Source organism: Apaloderma vittatum, unplaced genomic scaffold (genome assembly GCF_000703405.1).
Source record: "Apaloderma vittatum isolate BGI_N311 unplaced genomic scaffold, ASM70340v1 scaffold2724, whole genome shotgun sequence".
NCBI classification, from domain to species: Eukaryota; Metazoa; Chordata; class Aves; order Trogoniformes; family Trogonidae; genus Apaloderma; species Apaloderma vittatum.
In genome coordinates this window covers 52111-67944 of record NW_009711939.1, presented here as the reverse complement: position 1 = coordinate 67944, position 15834 = coordinate 52111, and the positions used below count along the sequence as shown (strand labels likewise).

At 40.9% G+C, this 15834-nt stretch overlaps 1 protein-coding gene across 1 annotated transcript in view; it reads left to right on the top strand.

Annotated features, from left to right (window-relative positions):
* Positions 1-10981: 10981 nt before the first annotated feature.
* Positions 10982-15834, top strand: part of LOC104272719 (potassium voltage-gated channel subfamily KQT member 1-like) — a gene marked incomplete at its 3' end in the record, with an annotated part of 46976 nt that continues 42123 nt past the window's right edge. Inside the window, exons 1-3 of the mRNA XM_009867790.1 lie at positions 10982-11188; positions 11670-11827; positions 14204-14294. Of these exons, the coding sequence (XP_009866092.1) occupies positions 10982-11188; positions 11670-11827; positions 14204-14294 (456 nt within the window). The remainder of the gene's footprint in view (positions 11189-11669; positions 11828-14203; positions 14295-15834) is intronic.

The following is a 15834-nucleotide window of genomic DNA, read 5'->3' as shown; positions in this document are numbered from 1 at the left end:
ACAGCTGCCAACAAGAGAGTTTGTTCTCTGTTGATGTAAATAACTACTTGCAAGGAAGTAAACAATCACAACCTGTTTTCACCCCCTTGCAGAACAGAGAACTATCCTTTGCAGGAAGGAGTATGGGTAACAGGGAACATAAGAAAGCCAAATTGGCAGCAGGTGCCATCATGCTTGCCATATGGCAAGCTTTAAATACTTTCATCCCAAGCCAACAATTTTAAACTCACATCCATCCACTTACCCTACCTGTAAGTATCCCAGAAATCTAATCAGAAATATTTAGAGAGACCTAGGATCTTGTTGTTAGTTGTTGACAAGTTAATGGTGGTAGACTTTGCCATTGCACTTTGAGGAACAGCTTCTTTCTCAAATCAAAAACATGAAATGAGTCCTAAAGACAAACCAGTGGTATTTACCAGTGAGTCTTGCTAAAGGTTTCTACATGGTACCACATATCCAACTATAGTTCTGCTCTTTATGGGGAATTCGGCACTCACCCAAGGTTTCTTTTCTCTCATGTGTTTGAAAAGGTCATTGGTTAGAGCTATGTTTAGCATCCCAGAGGCTGTTAGGAGCAGTCCACAAGGAGGCTTTCTGATTGCCTAAGAGGCAGCAGAGCTGTAGCTTGTTGTGTCCTGCAGATCAGCTGGTAATTAATTAAGCCATTTATCTCTATGCTTAGGCTTGTCAAAACTAACCTGTATTCTAGTGCACGGCTCAATGACAGAGTTACTAACCATAAAAAAATTTAGAGGCAGTATGTGCTGACTGATGGTTTAAAGATATCGGAGGGAGAACGAAATGATGTTCCACTGTATTAGAGAAAAAGGTGCAAAATGATTGTTTGTTTCTATGGGAGTGGATTTATTTGGGGTGCAGGGAGATCTTGACCTTTGTTTCCGCTACTTGTCTCCATCACAGATACCACTCACTGACCCAGCTCAACGCCATGGCTTCTTTCCAATAGCCTGTGGCCACGCTGAGACTATAAACAGCTCCACTGCTACAGCAGGGGCACTGCCAACAATGGCTAAAACCTGTCTCTGGGACTGCTATGCAAACCATGGGTCCTGAGTGGCACCTCAGGGGTGTCAGCCCCAGTCCTTTCCTGCCTCCTCCTCCAGGACACCCATATCCAGGGAGAGGGAAGAGCAGTCCCAGCTTCTTCACATGGGAGGTTGTGTCCACCTGTGAACTACTACCTGTGTTAAGTGAAAGAGAAATTACATTCTCTAAGATCACTGCCTGGAACAGTACCATTTTGGGGTTTGTATATATTTTTATATCTATCTTTTGCTATCTTCAGTCTATCTGTCTGTGGTTGATAACACCAGAAACTATTCCTTGTCTATTTCAAATTCAATTTCAAAACACTTCAAGTAAAGAATGGGAAGATCTACTTTCATGTTGGTTGTGAGGAGTAGTAATTAGGTACTTACCATTCCCACTCACTCAGCAGGCTTTTCTGACCTCCTGGAGATGACAGACTGCAGGAGCCCATAGACTGTACAGCAAGATTATTAGAGAACCTCAGGTCTAGGTCCTCTGTTTGAGATTACTTAGGGAACAGAAGATGTGTTTGAAATGTAAAGTGTCACTAGCCGGGGAGATTTCCAGCATTTTAAGGAGTTGTGATCAAAAAGGAGCTCTTGGTATTGGGAAAGCCTTGGTTTGAGACACCTCTTGCACCCAGAGGAATCTGTCTTCTGGGACTCAGAATAAGTGGTATAAGGCTGTTACAGAGCCTGGAAGAAGTGGACAGAAAATTCTCCCATTAAGTGCATGCCTGAGCCGTAGAACTGAGAGTCTTGGTTTGTTTACTACTTTCAACTGACGGTACTTTTTACTTAGATTATACATACTAGAAAAAACATTTGTTTCTGTATTCTGGATTTTCTGTGTAATAGCTGATGCTGTATATGCCTGCTGAGCATTTTTTTTCTTTATGTTACTATGGAAAGAATGAAGTGTAGATTATCTTGTACACTGTTTTCCAGTGATACCTGAAATGCGATGGCAAATAAAATATAGTTTTTGCTAGTGCAGGATAGTTAGTTCCACATACAAAGGACTGTGGAGCACAGCTGCAAAAATGGCACTGTTGCTGAAGCTATTTATTTCCATACAGTTAGGGATTGTTTTTCAAGCTTGCATTCTGCTTTTCTCCTTTTCTCAAGCTAGTACCACTGAGCTCATTTAAGTCATCCTGCCATTGTCTGGCTCAGAATCTTACTTTGCACAGAGCAAGGTCCTGTGGGTTCCCCTAGCTTTCGCTGCTGCTCTGCTCTTCCAGCTTTCTTTCCCTGCACCCTGGCGTGTAGCTCTGGCTCTTCCGTATGGTTCTGTGGGACAGCACAGGGAACAGAGTGCAAGAAGCGTGCTGGCCAAGGGGGTGGCTGCAGAGATAGGGAGCAGGATGCAGCTGCAGGCAGGTAGCAGCAGATGTGGAGGGAGATTCTAGGTGTAAAGAGAAACTTGAGAGCAGAAATGCTGCTTTGTTTAACACCTCACAAAACCGCACAGCTGTTGGATTGTGGGTTTCCTGAGCTGTTCTCTGAGGACATGTTTTTCTAGGACATGGCAATATGCATGCCTGCACTTTAAACTTACTCGATTGGATGCTGCTACTACAGCAGACCAGAGTGCACACCTGGCATTTTAGGCAGCTAATTCTGCTGTCATGGAATCAGCCTGTTTTACAGCTTCTGAAATAGTCATTGCAACACACAAGCAAAATATATTTTAATGTGCTGTGGGGATTTTTTTAACACATTAGGAAGTCAATAGTTTATTTTCACTTTTCTGTTTTATGGTATGTAAAAACAAACAGTGCTTAATTTGAGCATGAACTCTCATGAGCACAAAAATTGACATTTGGATACCAAAAGCAATAAATGCCATCTGCTTCTCAAAATGTCTTTGCCTTTGCTAGTAGGAAGCTTAACTTTATTTCGATATGAGTGTGTTTGTGTTTGTAATCCAAATTATTTACAGCTGTTAACACTTTCAGTGGCTTTATTCTTGGATTCTTACCTTTATCTTGATATTCAAGATAAAAATCTGAATGTGTTTTAAATATTTCTTAGTGTAGTGATTCCTGGAATCAATATTATATTATTGGTACAGCTATTAAATTTAATTATATACATTTTTAACTTTCACTGTTTAAACTCTAAAAACTCAAAGTAGGAAGATAAAGAACCTTCCAAGTGTTGTTAAAGGTTCATGATTTTTTGGGCTCAATAAAAAATTCAAGGTATCAAAAAATGTTATTATTGGCTATGCTAAATTCAGTAATTTATCCTATAATCTTAATTTTTAGGAGCGATGACCATTTGTTGCTATAACAGAAATTAAAGTGAGCTACAGGTATTACATGTGAAATCTGTTCCTTTTGTCTTCTGTTCGCCGTCTAGAATGCTGTCCAGAATTTGCTGTCTCTGTGGAGAAAAGCCATTTTAGCTGCAAAAACCATTTAAAGAAATGAGATAAGAAAACACACCAGGAACAGAAATTAAAACTTATCAGCAAAACAAAACACTAGAAGCACAAGAAACTAGCAAGTGAGCAAAATCCCAATTGTCAGCCTGAGATTTTATTTTGCCGTGGCCTTTTTACACATTAGCTTCCCCCTGTAATTCTCCATCACAGCCCTTTGCCAGGAATTACTCTCCCTTCTATAGAGGAAAATATAGCACTCCAGTCCTTCCATCAAGTGTATATTACATGTTTAGAAAGCTGTAAAAAGCATAAAATAGTATTTCTGAATGGAAATTCATCGTGTTGAGAACTCTTTCCTTGTATATAAGCAGACCATCTTCAACATATTACAGAAAACTAAAATTGGCATGTGTCATCTTTTCCTGTTTGCCTAATTTTCCATATTGAACTAGCAGAAATCTGAACAGTCCCCAGCTGCTTTTTTCAATCCAAGTCCCAGTCTTATTTTCTTAAGAATCTTCTTAAGTCAGGTTTGATTTATTACATATGTCTATCTCACACTCCCCAAGATATTCTCATTTTGAATGAATAATCACGTTAGCAGTCTTGCATTATTGGCAAAACAGTCAGATCATAAGATTTGTGCTTTCTCTCACCCATACATCAGGAAGCAAAATGATCTCTAGCAGTCTGGTTGATCTGTTGGGATTATGTTCCCTAATTTAGCTCAAGAGGTAGATATGCTGCAGTAACTCAGGTTTTGTGGGTAAAAGAAAACACATTTCTGCTGTGGGCTACAAGCTATTTTAGAAATGCCTTAATCCAGTGGTAGCTAAAGAAGGGGTATTTTTATAAAGGCTTCCATAAGACTGCTATGTGAAATTTTTCTCTCCTGTGTGTGCATGGTGATTTGTTTTTTTTTTTCTTTTTAAAAAGGGCAGCATATACTCTTCAGGTTTGGTGTTGGCCTTTTTTAATACTAAAACTTTAGGTACCAGTACCCTTGGTATAGTTAACAGTTAAAAGAGCTGTTCAGCAAGAAAAAAAGTAGACTAATCTACATTATGATAAAATCACAGCTGTGAGTAGTGATTTCTGGTGTCTAATAGTACAGATTCTACCAGGTAACCTAGGAAGAGATATATTGGGACTAGGAGGATATGATCAACCCCAGATCAGGCCTTGACTTCTGTAGCACTTTGGTGTTACTCAGGAAATCTCAGTTCACCTTTGGTGTAATAAATAGCGGCTGCTGCCTAAAACAGCAGGTGAGCACTCAGTAAGCACAGTTTCACATCTCACTGAAAGGCTTCAGGACAGGACAGTGGTTTTAAAAACAATTCTACAAAAGTACCTGTTTCAGTGCAATTTGAAAGCTTCACGCGGAATCAGTAACACAATGTTACGATGCAGAAAGGGGATGGGTTGGAGCAATGAGTTCTCCCCTGCTTGGCAAGAAATGGTTGGATGCTGTCAAGGCTCTGGCGGGGGCCGCAGCTCCCTGGGGCCTGGGAAGTGTTGGAGGGTCCCTGGGGCCAGCAGCCAGAACCTTCACAGCACACCATCCAGAGAGCAGGGCAGGATGGGGTGCAGCCAGGGAGAACTCTAGCCCCAGGCATTAAGCCTCTCCCTGGGGACTAAGACAGGCTGAGGTCAGTGCCAACAGGGCCACAACAGCTGTCGGGGTAATTATTAGCAGTCTTAATGTCTATTAACAGCTCTCTTCCCACATAAGTTGCCTAGATGGAAAATAAATATAGTGTTCCCATCACATGAAAAGGAGAAATCACTGAGGTTGTTTTATAGTTGAGGACAATTGATGGCAGTATCTTTCAGCCCAGATAGGCTCAATAAGACGATAATTTATTTCTTTAAAAAAAAAAAATAAACCACAGCTTTCTCTGTTGACAAGCTACCTGCAAGAACACTACCACTGCAGTTTGCTGTTGAGCTGTGCAAGAGGTCAACACCTGCAGCATGTGTCTCTAATTACATACAAATTATTGTACAGCCTTCTTTTCTAAACCTATTGTGTCTATGCCCGAGTATCTCTGTGGTTAGAGACTTTTTGTTGCTATTGGTAATTGTGAGGAACTTGATGCTCTTACTTGTTAGTCTACCATTATCTTTGACTTTGTCTTCACTATCCCTTAATCTGTATTCCTCTCATGTGAGCCAGCCACCCTCATGCTTATAGATGAGTTACTTTCGCTGCTGCTTAGCATGACTTTTTATCACTTGGACAAAGAAATCACTCATGTCCTTCTCATGACGTTACTTGCTAAAGTCTCCTTGTGCTTTCTGGCATTCAGGCTGAACATCAGGCTTTCTGACGTTACCTAACCCTTCTGCGCTAGACTTGCTATTTTTTCCAGGTTCCAATAAACAATCTGTAATAATTTCTCATTTTCTGGAATCAAGGTAAAACGTCTCCATCCTTCCCTACTATATGTTGTCTTGGAAAAATGCAGTATGGTGGCCTAGTATTGCTTAGAGCTGATACTGTCCTTGCCTCCCTTGCTCTGAGTGCAAGTCCCAAGTGTGTCTGCACTGATATCTTTAGTATGCTTTATAGGTATCATTCTGTTGTGTCATGCATTGTCAGAAGTGACAAACGTGGTCACTAGATGTGGGCATTTCAGTGATTGAAGTTGTTAATAGAAAAAAACTTTCTGCTTGACATTACCAGAAAGGTATTACATTACGATTTGGATTCAGGAAAGGAGATTATTGAAGCTGGAATATATCCAGGTGCTATGAAGCTACCCCTTCCTCACTTGCAAAATGTAGGTCCTGATCTTTTATGATCAAAAGTGTTCAGCAGTGATTCTACATTTCCAATAAATGCATTTCATATGAGGCCATGATACTTTATTCATAGAATGTCCAGCCTCTCCTCTGCTAGTAAAAATGATGCCTTTGTTATTCACTAGGAAGGAGTGACACTCACTGGCCAGAATATTTAGTGCCATAAATCAAGTGAATTCAAAGGGTCCTTTGAATGGTTTTAATGCTTGTTTTAGAAACAGAGAGAGTCTCAACACACAAATATAGGAAGGAAGCAACAATTAGCTGGAAATTACAAAACTTGAAGGATGTGTTAGCATCTTTTGGACAGTTTACATCTTACAGTAAATAAATAGCACCAAGTGCTCTGTATTATACATCCTTACAGACATACATCCTGACACATTGCACCACCTTTTTCTGAAGTTTTTGTAAACCTCCTTTTTTTTAAGATTTATGAATATGATTATTTTTACTGAGGTCGAATAAGAGATGTAGTTGAAGATGTAGTGATAATATCTTCAGGGTATGTAAGAATACCCAGTTCTTCTCTTTGCTTAGCTTAAAGTGGAAAAGGAGAAAAGGTGTAAAGTGAATGGTCATCCTCAGTATCTTGCTAAACAATATTTAGAATGTGAATTACCCCTGGCTTTTTATTTGTTATGTGATAAAACCAACAGACTCTCTAGTTTCAAGAAGTGCTTAGCAAATTTATGCTTGAGTTGTTTGATGTGGTTATTTCAGGGACCAGCGAAGTTCCTATGTTTCCATGACTGTTGACTGGAGGATGGTCTGAGCTTTGAGAGATCTAAGTTTCATATGCTTTTGATACTGTTACGATGTATGGACAAGTCTGCTCATCTCTTTATATCTTTCTCCATTTGCTCATCACTGGGATTGCTAACTGGAAAAAAAGTCTGTCTGGATAAAGACACTGCATGGTGGAGCCAAGTATCCAACCAAGGGGGGTACTTGGTGTTTGTGAGGGCTTCTGTGTACTAATGTACTCCTCTCATATTAAACATAAAAGGAGAGTCTTATAACCCCAACTAACTTACTTTTATATCTGCATTTTCTTTACATGGAAAACAGTACTATGTAAAGGAAAGGCTAAAGATCTGTGTATTTCCACACCTAGATTCTTCTAGTGTTGGATGCTGGCAACACACTTATGCTGTAAACTCATCAGCTTGCTCTTTGCCATCTGACAAAGGCTGGCTTGTGTTTCAGTGGCTCTTCTCCATCCACACTTTGCTTCTATTTTTGCAGTATCACTCTCCAGTAGGCCGGCCTACGGGAAGAAAGTGGGGCTGTTGCCCCCTCTGCTGGCTGCCTTGTCTTTGGTTTGTGTAGCAGCTCATTAAAGCAATGTGTAAGTTTTCTACCCCTAGAACATGCCACCACTTTCAAAGAGATAGACATTCGAGGCTGGAAGTAAAACTACTGAATAGTATGCTCGGCAGCTTGTGTATCTTGAAGTAAAAGAAGTTGCAGAACTGGACGATGAGTTGCGTAACTAGTAAATTGTGAGATTCTGGCTAAGATCTGTCCTTTACTAAAAGAGATGCTAGCCTTGACCAAGACAAACTATGAGAGTCTTTTACCTTTCAGCCTGATTTTTTTCTAAAGACGTTTCAACCCTGGGTATTTGCCATTAACAAAGAACCAGAGAGCGTTAAGATGCCCACCATGGATGCATTTTTCTTTGCTAACACCGTCAAAAGTGGCAAAGCGGCCTCCTGAATATGAGGCCGTTAATTAATATCTGGAGAAACCAGATATTAATTTTTCAGTAAGCGCAATAAACATGTTTTCCCATTGGCTCCTTCTCTCTTTTATTTCTGGCAGCACAGGTTTCACTTATTCTTTTACACAGTGCTGCCAAATCTCAGCTTTACAAGCTGTCTCTCAGCTAAGACAAGATCAGTGCAGGGCACACTCAGGAACTCTCTCACCAAGGTAGCTGCTGTTTTAGCGTATTAGAAATGCACCATTTGCCACCCATCACCATCTAAGTTTAAGGCTTGGCTAGCCACTAAACTCTGACAGACGGTCTCTGTGATACCCCTACCACCCTCCTAGGGGAGAATAACAGGGGAACCAGGGAGAGAAAAAACACCTTGAAACAGTATAATGAAAAAGAAAATAACACTTAGAATTACAATTAAGATGTTTAACTATATATAGATATTATAAAAGCATGCAAATATATTAAAAGATCATAGAATGGCCTAGGTTGGAAGAGACCTTAGAGATACAAGAGTATATGTTAAGAATGAACCCATAACTTCCAGATGAGCCCAAGGTCCCAAGTGGAAAAAAGTCCCAGACTATACTTGGCAGCAGACAGGAGCGCCCAAGCCCAGAGTCCCAATGAAAATAGTAATAATAATAATTAAAAAAATAACCCACAAGAAAACAAACCAGAAAAGAAGCTGTGCTGCTCCCATCCAAAAAGGCAAGGGAAGACAACCTGTCCCGATGAACAGTGCTCCTCTGCAGTGTGAAAACAGGAGGCACCAGCAGCACAGGGAGAAATGACAAACAGCTAACACTAAACCCAGCACACCAAACATTAAAAAGCCTAGGGCTTCCCTTAGGAGCACTTTTATACCAAGCACCATGGGAAGGAATACCGTGATTGGCCCATTTGGGACACCTGACCCATCCTCTCCTCCCCAGAGGCACAGCTGCGGCTCCTCCCACACTGTGATTGTCACGTATATCAGGAGTCCCAGAGAACTTTTGTCCTGGTGCTCTCAGACCAGGGCAATAATTTAAACACCATATGAAGGGAGACTAAAAATTCAGATAAATAACTTTCACATCTGTAGCTGATAGAAATAGTTCAAAGTAACCTAAGACCATAATCTAATCACAAAAATTCCTGAGATAAGCATCACACAGAACTTTCCTCTGCAGATCTGGTCTTCTTCTTTATAGAAAACAGTAACTATGCAGTAATTATATTATAACAGTAAATAATTGGTAGTGAAATTCTATCTTTTAATATGAATTACAATTACATGCAAACATGAATTATAGTTGCATTACAAATACATCTTTTAGAGCCTCTTGAAGTGCACAAATAAATATTTTTTTCCAAAACTGTTTTGTATACTTCCATACCAATCACCTTATACCACGGAAGTGCAAAAGCGCACATCACCAGATACCAAATGGAGCAGTTACACAACAAATTATCACTGTCCCCCTGCTTTCAGCTCAAAAGGAAATAGAATTAACCTACTGTCCAGGGGTGATGCTAAAAAGCCCCCAAACAATCAGTTGATTAAGAACCTGGATAATCCATGTTAAAGATCTGTTTTAGTAGTGTGGCTTAAGACAGGTAAATACGCAAGAAATGCAAACTTGATTCAGAGACAGTTGTATATGTCAAGCTCTAGCTACTGCTTCAGAGATTCATTCATTAATGGTGGCCTAAGTCTTCCCAAATCTCTGCTTGTGGAAAAGAGCCCTTCCAGAGCTATATAGAAGGAAGAAGGATTTTTGTGTCTTCATGTCCAGTTTTAGGCTTGAACAAAGCTAGGTGTTTCTTGTGTGGCCCCTGAGAAACAGCTGTCTCGCTTCATCTGTGTTAACACATAGAAGCAGTGTATGAATGACTGGACCAAGCACAGCAGTTATGTGAATAGGAATTGGTTTTGGTGTTCATTATCTTCTTTTCAGCATTCCTGAAGATCCTGAGACAGTCTAAAAACCTGAAGCACTCCTACAAGAGGAAAAGGAAAGCTGAAGGGCCCTTGTGTGCCCACAGATATTAGCATTCTACTGTTTTCCCTGGTTCTAGTTGTGGTTTGAATGTACTGCATAAAGAATATCGGTGCAGGCTACCTTCCAAGGAAACCATATTCTGAGCGTTTCCATACACATGTAGATCTTTGCAAGTGCTAAACCTGAATCTGTGATGTAGATAGCTTTGTCTCCAGTCTTGCACCAGCCTCTTTTACAGACCTTGGAGCTATGTTACAACTACATCCTTTGCTGCCCTTGCCTGAAATTCGTGAATGGAAGCTGGGCCTGCCTCTCTGTCTCAGCGTGTGTGAGAAATTGCTGAAAGGCTGATGGAACTGGTTGTCCTCACTGCCTCAGCCCTACTTAGGTATTGCAAACTTGCATCCTGGTGAGTAAGGGGATGGCCTTACCTGTGCTGCTGTCATGCTTGGTGCCTGACTTCAGTGGAGCAGCCCCAGTCTCATGCTCCCTGACATCTGTGTGTGTATATATAGACATAAATAGATATCCTCTATAGTGTGTGTGTGTATATATAAAGTGCATCTGTGAGTAAATAAGTAACATTCCTATATGTATACTCCTTTATATCTGTATTTACACATATACTTTTATTTGTTTTCTGTGTTCTATATCCCATATTATATATTCATGTACTGCATGCAGGTGCCCAGGCATTGGCAGCAGGGGCTGCAGGGTGATCTCTGTGAGGAGAGGCCAGGGCTGCCCCATGCTGGGCACAGCTGGTTCCATCTGGCTCCAAAAGACCCACTGCAGGGCACAGTTTTGCCCCACAGCATAGACAGTAGTATGTCTTGGAAAATATATTTAAGGAAGAGCAAAAATGCCACATAAGCAGTCAGGAAAAGAAGTGTGAGAAACAGCCCCTCACACATCAGGATGAGAGCAGGAGGAGAGGAAGGAGATGCTCCAGGTACCCAAGCAAAGATTCCCGAGAGCTTATGCTGGAGCAGGTATTTCCTTGCAACACCTGGAAATGACCCATGTTGGAACAGACATCAACATCGCGACACATGGAGGACCCCAAGACAGAGCAGGTGGATATTTTCTGAAGGAACTACAGCCCATGGAGAGCCCATGCTGGAGCAGGGGAATTGTGGCCTATGGAGGACTCGTGCTGGAACAGGTTTATCCTGAAGGACTGCAGCCTGTAGAAGGGCCAAGGCTGGAGCTGGGGAACAGTGTGAGGAGGAGAAAGGAGGGGCAGAGACAGAGTGTTTTGGGTTGACCACAACTCCACATCCCCCATCCCCCTGTGTCACTCAGGGCATGTGTGATGGAGGGTGTAGAGGAGCTGAGAATGAAGGAGAGAAGTTGAGCCTGGGAAAGGAACGGGGGGAGGGGACATACCTTGTTTTTCTTTGTTTCTCACTATCTAAATCTATTTTTACTGGCAATAATTTAAGTTAGTTTTGCCCAAGTTGGATCAAGGTCAATCCGCTATAATTCTATAGTCTATATACTATGTATGTCTATTTCTATATATAGAAACATATGTATACACAAAGTGCTTCTGGTCCAAAGAAAATGAGCAGCCTGTCAGAGGTGGTCTGAAATCATGTGGGTATGATGGTTTCAAAAATATGGCAACCATCCAGTCACAGAGAAGTAGGAAAACAGATTGAGAATGACATAAAAAATGTTGGTCCATGGGTATATCATAGGCAGGGACATCCAGCTCTGCTGCCTTTCTGATATTGACAGGAAGAGGCAAGTTGTTCTATCAGCCAGTCACAGGGCAGTTTGCAAAAGGACAAGTCCTGGGGGCAAAAATAGGTGAAAGGAATGAACCAGGTGGCTGGAAGATGTACAGGCCTTTGGGGCAAGTGGGACACATGGTAAGTGTCCTGGGTTTGAGCTAAAACCCAGTCCTATTTAGTGATTTTTACTTTTCAGTTTAGTCTCATCTAAAAGACAATATTTTCTGAAGTTAGCAGCATGTTTTTGCAGACAGTGTGTGCTACTGGCAGTGATAACACCTGATATTCACAGTTACTGCCTGGGACTGGGATGCAGAAAGACTCTTGCTGATACTTATTCCTACAGTGACCAAGGCCACTGCTGGCTCTTGTGTGCCACGCTGGGGGTGCCGGGTAGTAAGAGGGGTCACAAGGAAGTAAAAGGTGGCACTTCTGGAGGGTAATAGATGGGATAGGTGATCAACGAGAGTATTCCATCCCACATACGTCATATTTAGTATAAATTGAGTGATCACGAGAGTTTCGGGCCTTTTGCCTTTTATGCCCTTTTCCCTTTTCGCCCTTTTCTTCTTTGCCCTTCTTTGCAATGGCCAGTGTTCAGAGAGGACTCCATCTGACCTCCTGTTTCTAATCCGGATCTTGACTTCCCGAATCCAGCTCCCTGTATCCAGCTCCCCGCCGCTGCTGCTGAGCCTGGGGCTTCCCCAGTGCCTCCTGCTCTGCAGCATCAGTGGTGATTGATATCAGGGGAGGGAGTTGGGTTTGATATCGGGCTATTATCTATAGTTGTATGTAGTTCTTTTATCACTCCCCTATTATTTCTATTATTGTTTCATTAAAGCTGTTCTAGTTTTTTTTCTTCTCTAACCTGAAAGTCTCTCTGCTTCATTCCCTTTTCCTTCCCATTTGGGGTGGGAAGAGGGGGTTAGAGAGCGTCTGTCCGTGTTAGAGGCCGGCCCAGCCCTAACCCATGACAGAGAGCAGTAGAGTAAGGGCTTCCATTGCCATTAAGGTGGTGGCACCTGTCCCTGCTCATGCTGAGTCAGGGTGGTTCTCATGCTGCTTTTGCCCTCCACCAAGCTCCCTCTGGTCTGTCATTTCTGTGTTGTACCCTGGGCCTCCATCTATGTGCACTGGTGTAGTCCATGGCAAAAGGAAACCGTCACTGCCCTCCACATGCTGGCAAGGCTAGGGGTGATGCAGGCCAAGATACGGGCAGTCTTCATCTGATATGAGTTTGGGTCTTCCCCATACCATGTGCAGAACCTGACACTTGTTCAAGTTGAATTTTATGACATTCCTGTAGGTTTATCCCTTAGCCTGTCCAGGCACCTCTAGCCACTGTCTTTGACCTCAGGTTTATTGACTGAACTCTGGTTTGGTGTTATATGTGGACTTGATGAGGTGCATTTCATCTCCTCTTCTGAAACACATATAAAAGTGTTGCCCAGGACAAATCTCTGGGTAGACTTCTAAGGAATTCATCTTGTTGTTGGTCTCTAAGTTGAAGATGAGCTTTTGCCCTTCCTAATAAGCTCTTCCTCCTCTAATTTTCATGTAAAAGTCACCAAAAGCACATTACGTGTAGTTACTGTGCTCATATTTGCTTGCTGAAATCTCTCAATTTTAATAGTAGAGCCAGCAGGGCTGTTAGTCATTTGCTTCAAAGTTTTTGAACTAAGCTTATCAGTCGTGTTTATCTTCTTCAGAAGGGTTTGTCATTGGAAAAATGCTTCATCACATCAAGGACTGTTAAGGTTTTAATTGCTGGTTTAGAATTTTAGATACAGCGTCTTGGCAGGGAATCAGAGGAAGTGACAGCTGGACAAGCTGGTACACAAGAAGGAATGTTTCTGGCTGTTAGTGGAAGAAATTTCAGTTTTCTTATTTTTCTCTTATTTTTCCGCATGACCTTAAGACACGGTAAAAAATGTAGCGCAAACATATAAGAAACTTGTCTTTCTGGTCTGTCCATCAGGTGTCTTCATATATAATTTATTTTCACCAGTTGTTTAAATGTTGAACATATTACCACTGGTGGAAAGATGGCCAAGACATTGTAACTATTAAAGTAATGGATATTCTGCCAACATCAGAGCATTTAATCAACTAGGATTCAATTGCATATTTTGTTTTCCATTTCTCATGACTTTTCAATTTTGCTTTTTTAAACTGTTTTTGGAGGAAGGAGTATATATTTTGAGACTTCTGATTTTTTTTATTGATCTGAATGGTGATACTAGTAATGTAGTAGTAACTGTTTCTTCTGTATTTTGTATGTTTTGAATTTATACAATGCATTTAATGGAACATTTTTCATTGAAGTTTCTTAAAAGTTATTTAATGCAAAATGCTGGTATTCACTTGACTAGGAAGAATTAACTGATAAAACATAAAGTACTTGTGATTAATGAAGTTTTATGAATGAGAGAGCTAAAATGAGATTTGGATTTGCAATGCAACTTGTCAAGTCACTAAATACAGTTTTCTTTTTACAGATTTCTCTTGGTTCTGATTTGTTTAATATTCAGTGTACTATCTACTATAGAGCATTATTCAGAATTTGCCACTGGAACCCTTTTCTGGATGGTAAGTGAACTGTTTTGGGAAAGATTCTAAAGTTTGACTAAATCTAAATTGCTTTAGATGAACAAGGGAGATTACTGTTAAAAATCTTCATGCAAAGCATGCCACTAGGACTTTTAAAATAGTAGCTTCTTTCATTGAAGGAAGGTAATAGTTTAATGGGAATGATTATTTTCTGTATCTGTAAACTATGAAAGTACTTAACAGTTTTTATATAGTTTTTAGCTTTTCATAAGGTGTGAAGCTGTACCCTGTACCTCTTATAGTGGACAATTGGTGTTCAACAGTCTTACGTAGTGTAGAACTGGATATTCTGTAGGCAGGAATGTGTTTTTAAAACATATCTCTTCTAAGAGGGGTGGTAAAAAATTGGCCAAGAATCATGCTTTTCAGAGATATCTGAATCTTGAGGGTAAGTGATTTCTGTCAGACTGATTTCCCAGTATATAGACCAGGAAAGAAGAGCTTCTATCACACGTCTATGCAGCAGAGATTGGGGGTTTTGATGAATGTTATTTCTGTAACAAATGTTTCTTGGCCTTTAAGTCATATTCAGTGTCAAACAAAGCACAGTAGTCTGCCAATCACATGTAGTCTCATACTCACTGAAGGATGTACCATGATTATAGATCAGTATAACCACCAACCAAAGCAATAATACTGGCAGGGATTCAATGCTTAGCTGATTGTTTTTGTGTAGATGGTATCTGCATGTCCGGACACATATTATAGCTGGTCAAAAAAATAACTAAATTAAGCAAATATGTGGTTCATGTAGTGCCCACATAGCATTGCCAGCTATTTTTAAGTGATGTTATCGTGTTACAGATGAATCATGCATAGTCAGTAGGCAGTGTTGGAACCATTTCTTGGCCACCTTGTGTTACAGCCTTACCCTGGAGGATACCTCTCTTGAGATTGTTTTCCTGCTGGCTGTTTCCTGAGATTCCTTCCTAGAAACAGCCAGCCCAGAGATTAGCTGTTCTGCTGGCTAGTGTAGATTCACTTGCCTAGAAAGCGTTTGCCTTAAAACTGCAAAATAAATTCACTTCAACATTTGAAAGATTGCTCTTCAAGCTAATCTGATTAGTTCTTTGTCATAGAGTTGTGAGGTTTCTTGTTTCCACTAGCTAAATGATCAGACTCCTGCTTGGGACATTTCTCTCCTCCACACCTTTTTGTGAAGGGATTTCATACTGCAACTCCCATTTTACCTGGGAGAGCGCTAACCCTGCAGAAGCCTGGAGATCCTTGCTCCTTTTACTCTGTAGTAGAACATTGCGCTGATCTATTTCATACCGTAGTTGATTGTTCAGGGAACCAGAGATAGTTTCTCTCACCAAAATGTGAAAAGAAATGCGCATGTGTTCTGCGTGCCAGGCCACCCTGCTCTGTTGAAAGTGTTTGAACCGTGAAGACTGCCAGTAGGGTGAGAAACAAAAATGGACCAAAGCATCTATTGGATCAAGTTCAAAATAAAATTGCTTCAAAATAAAATGCTTCTCTCCTGATAGAAGGAACCTGTGTAAGCCCTGTCAGTGTG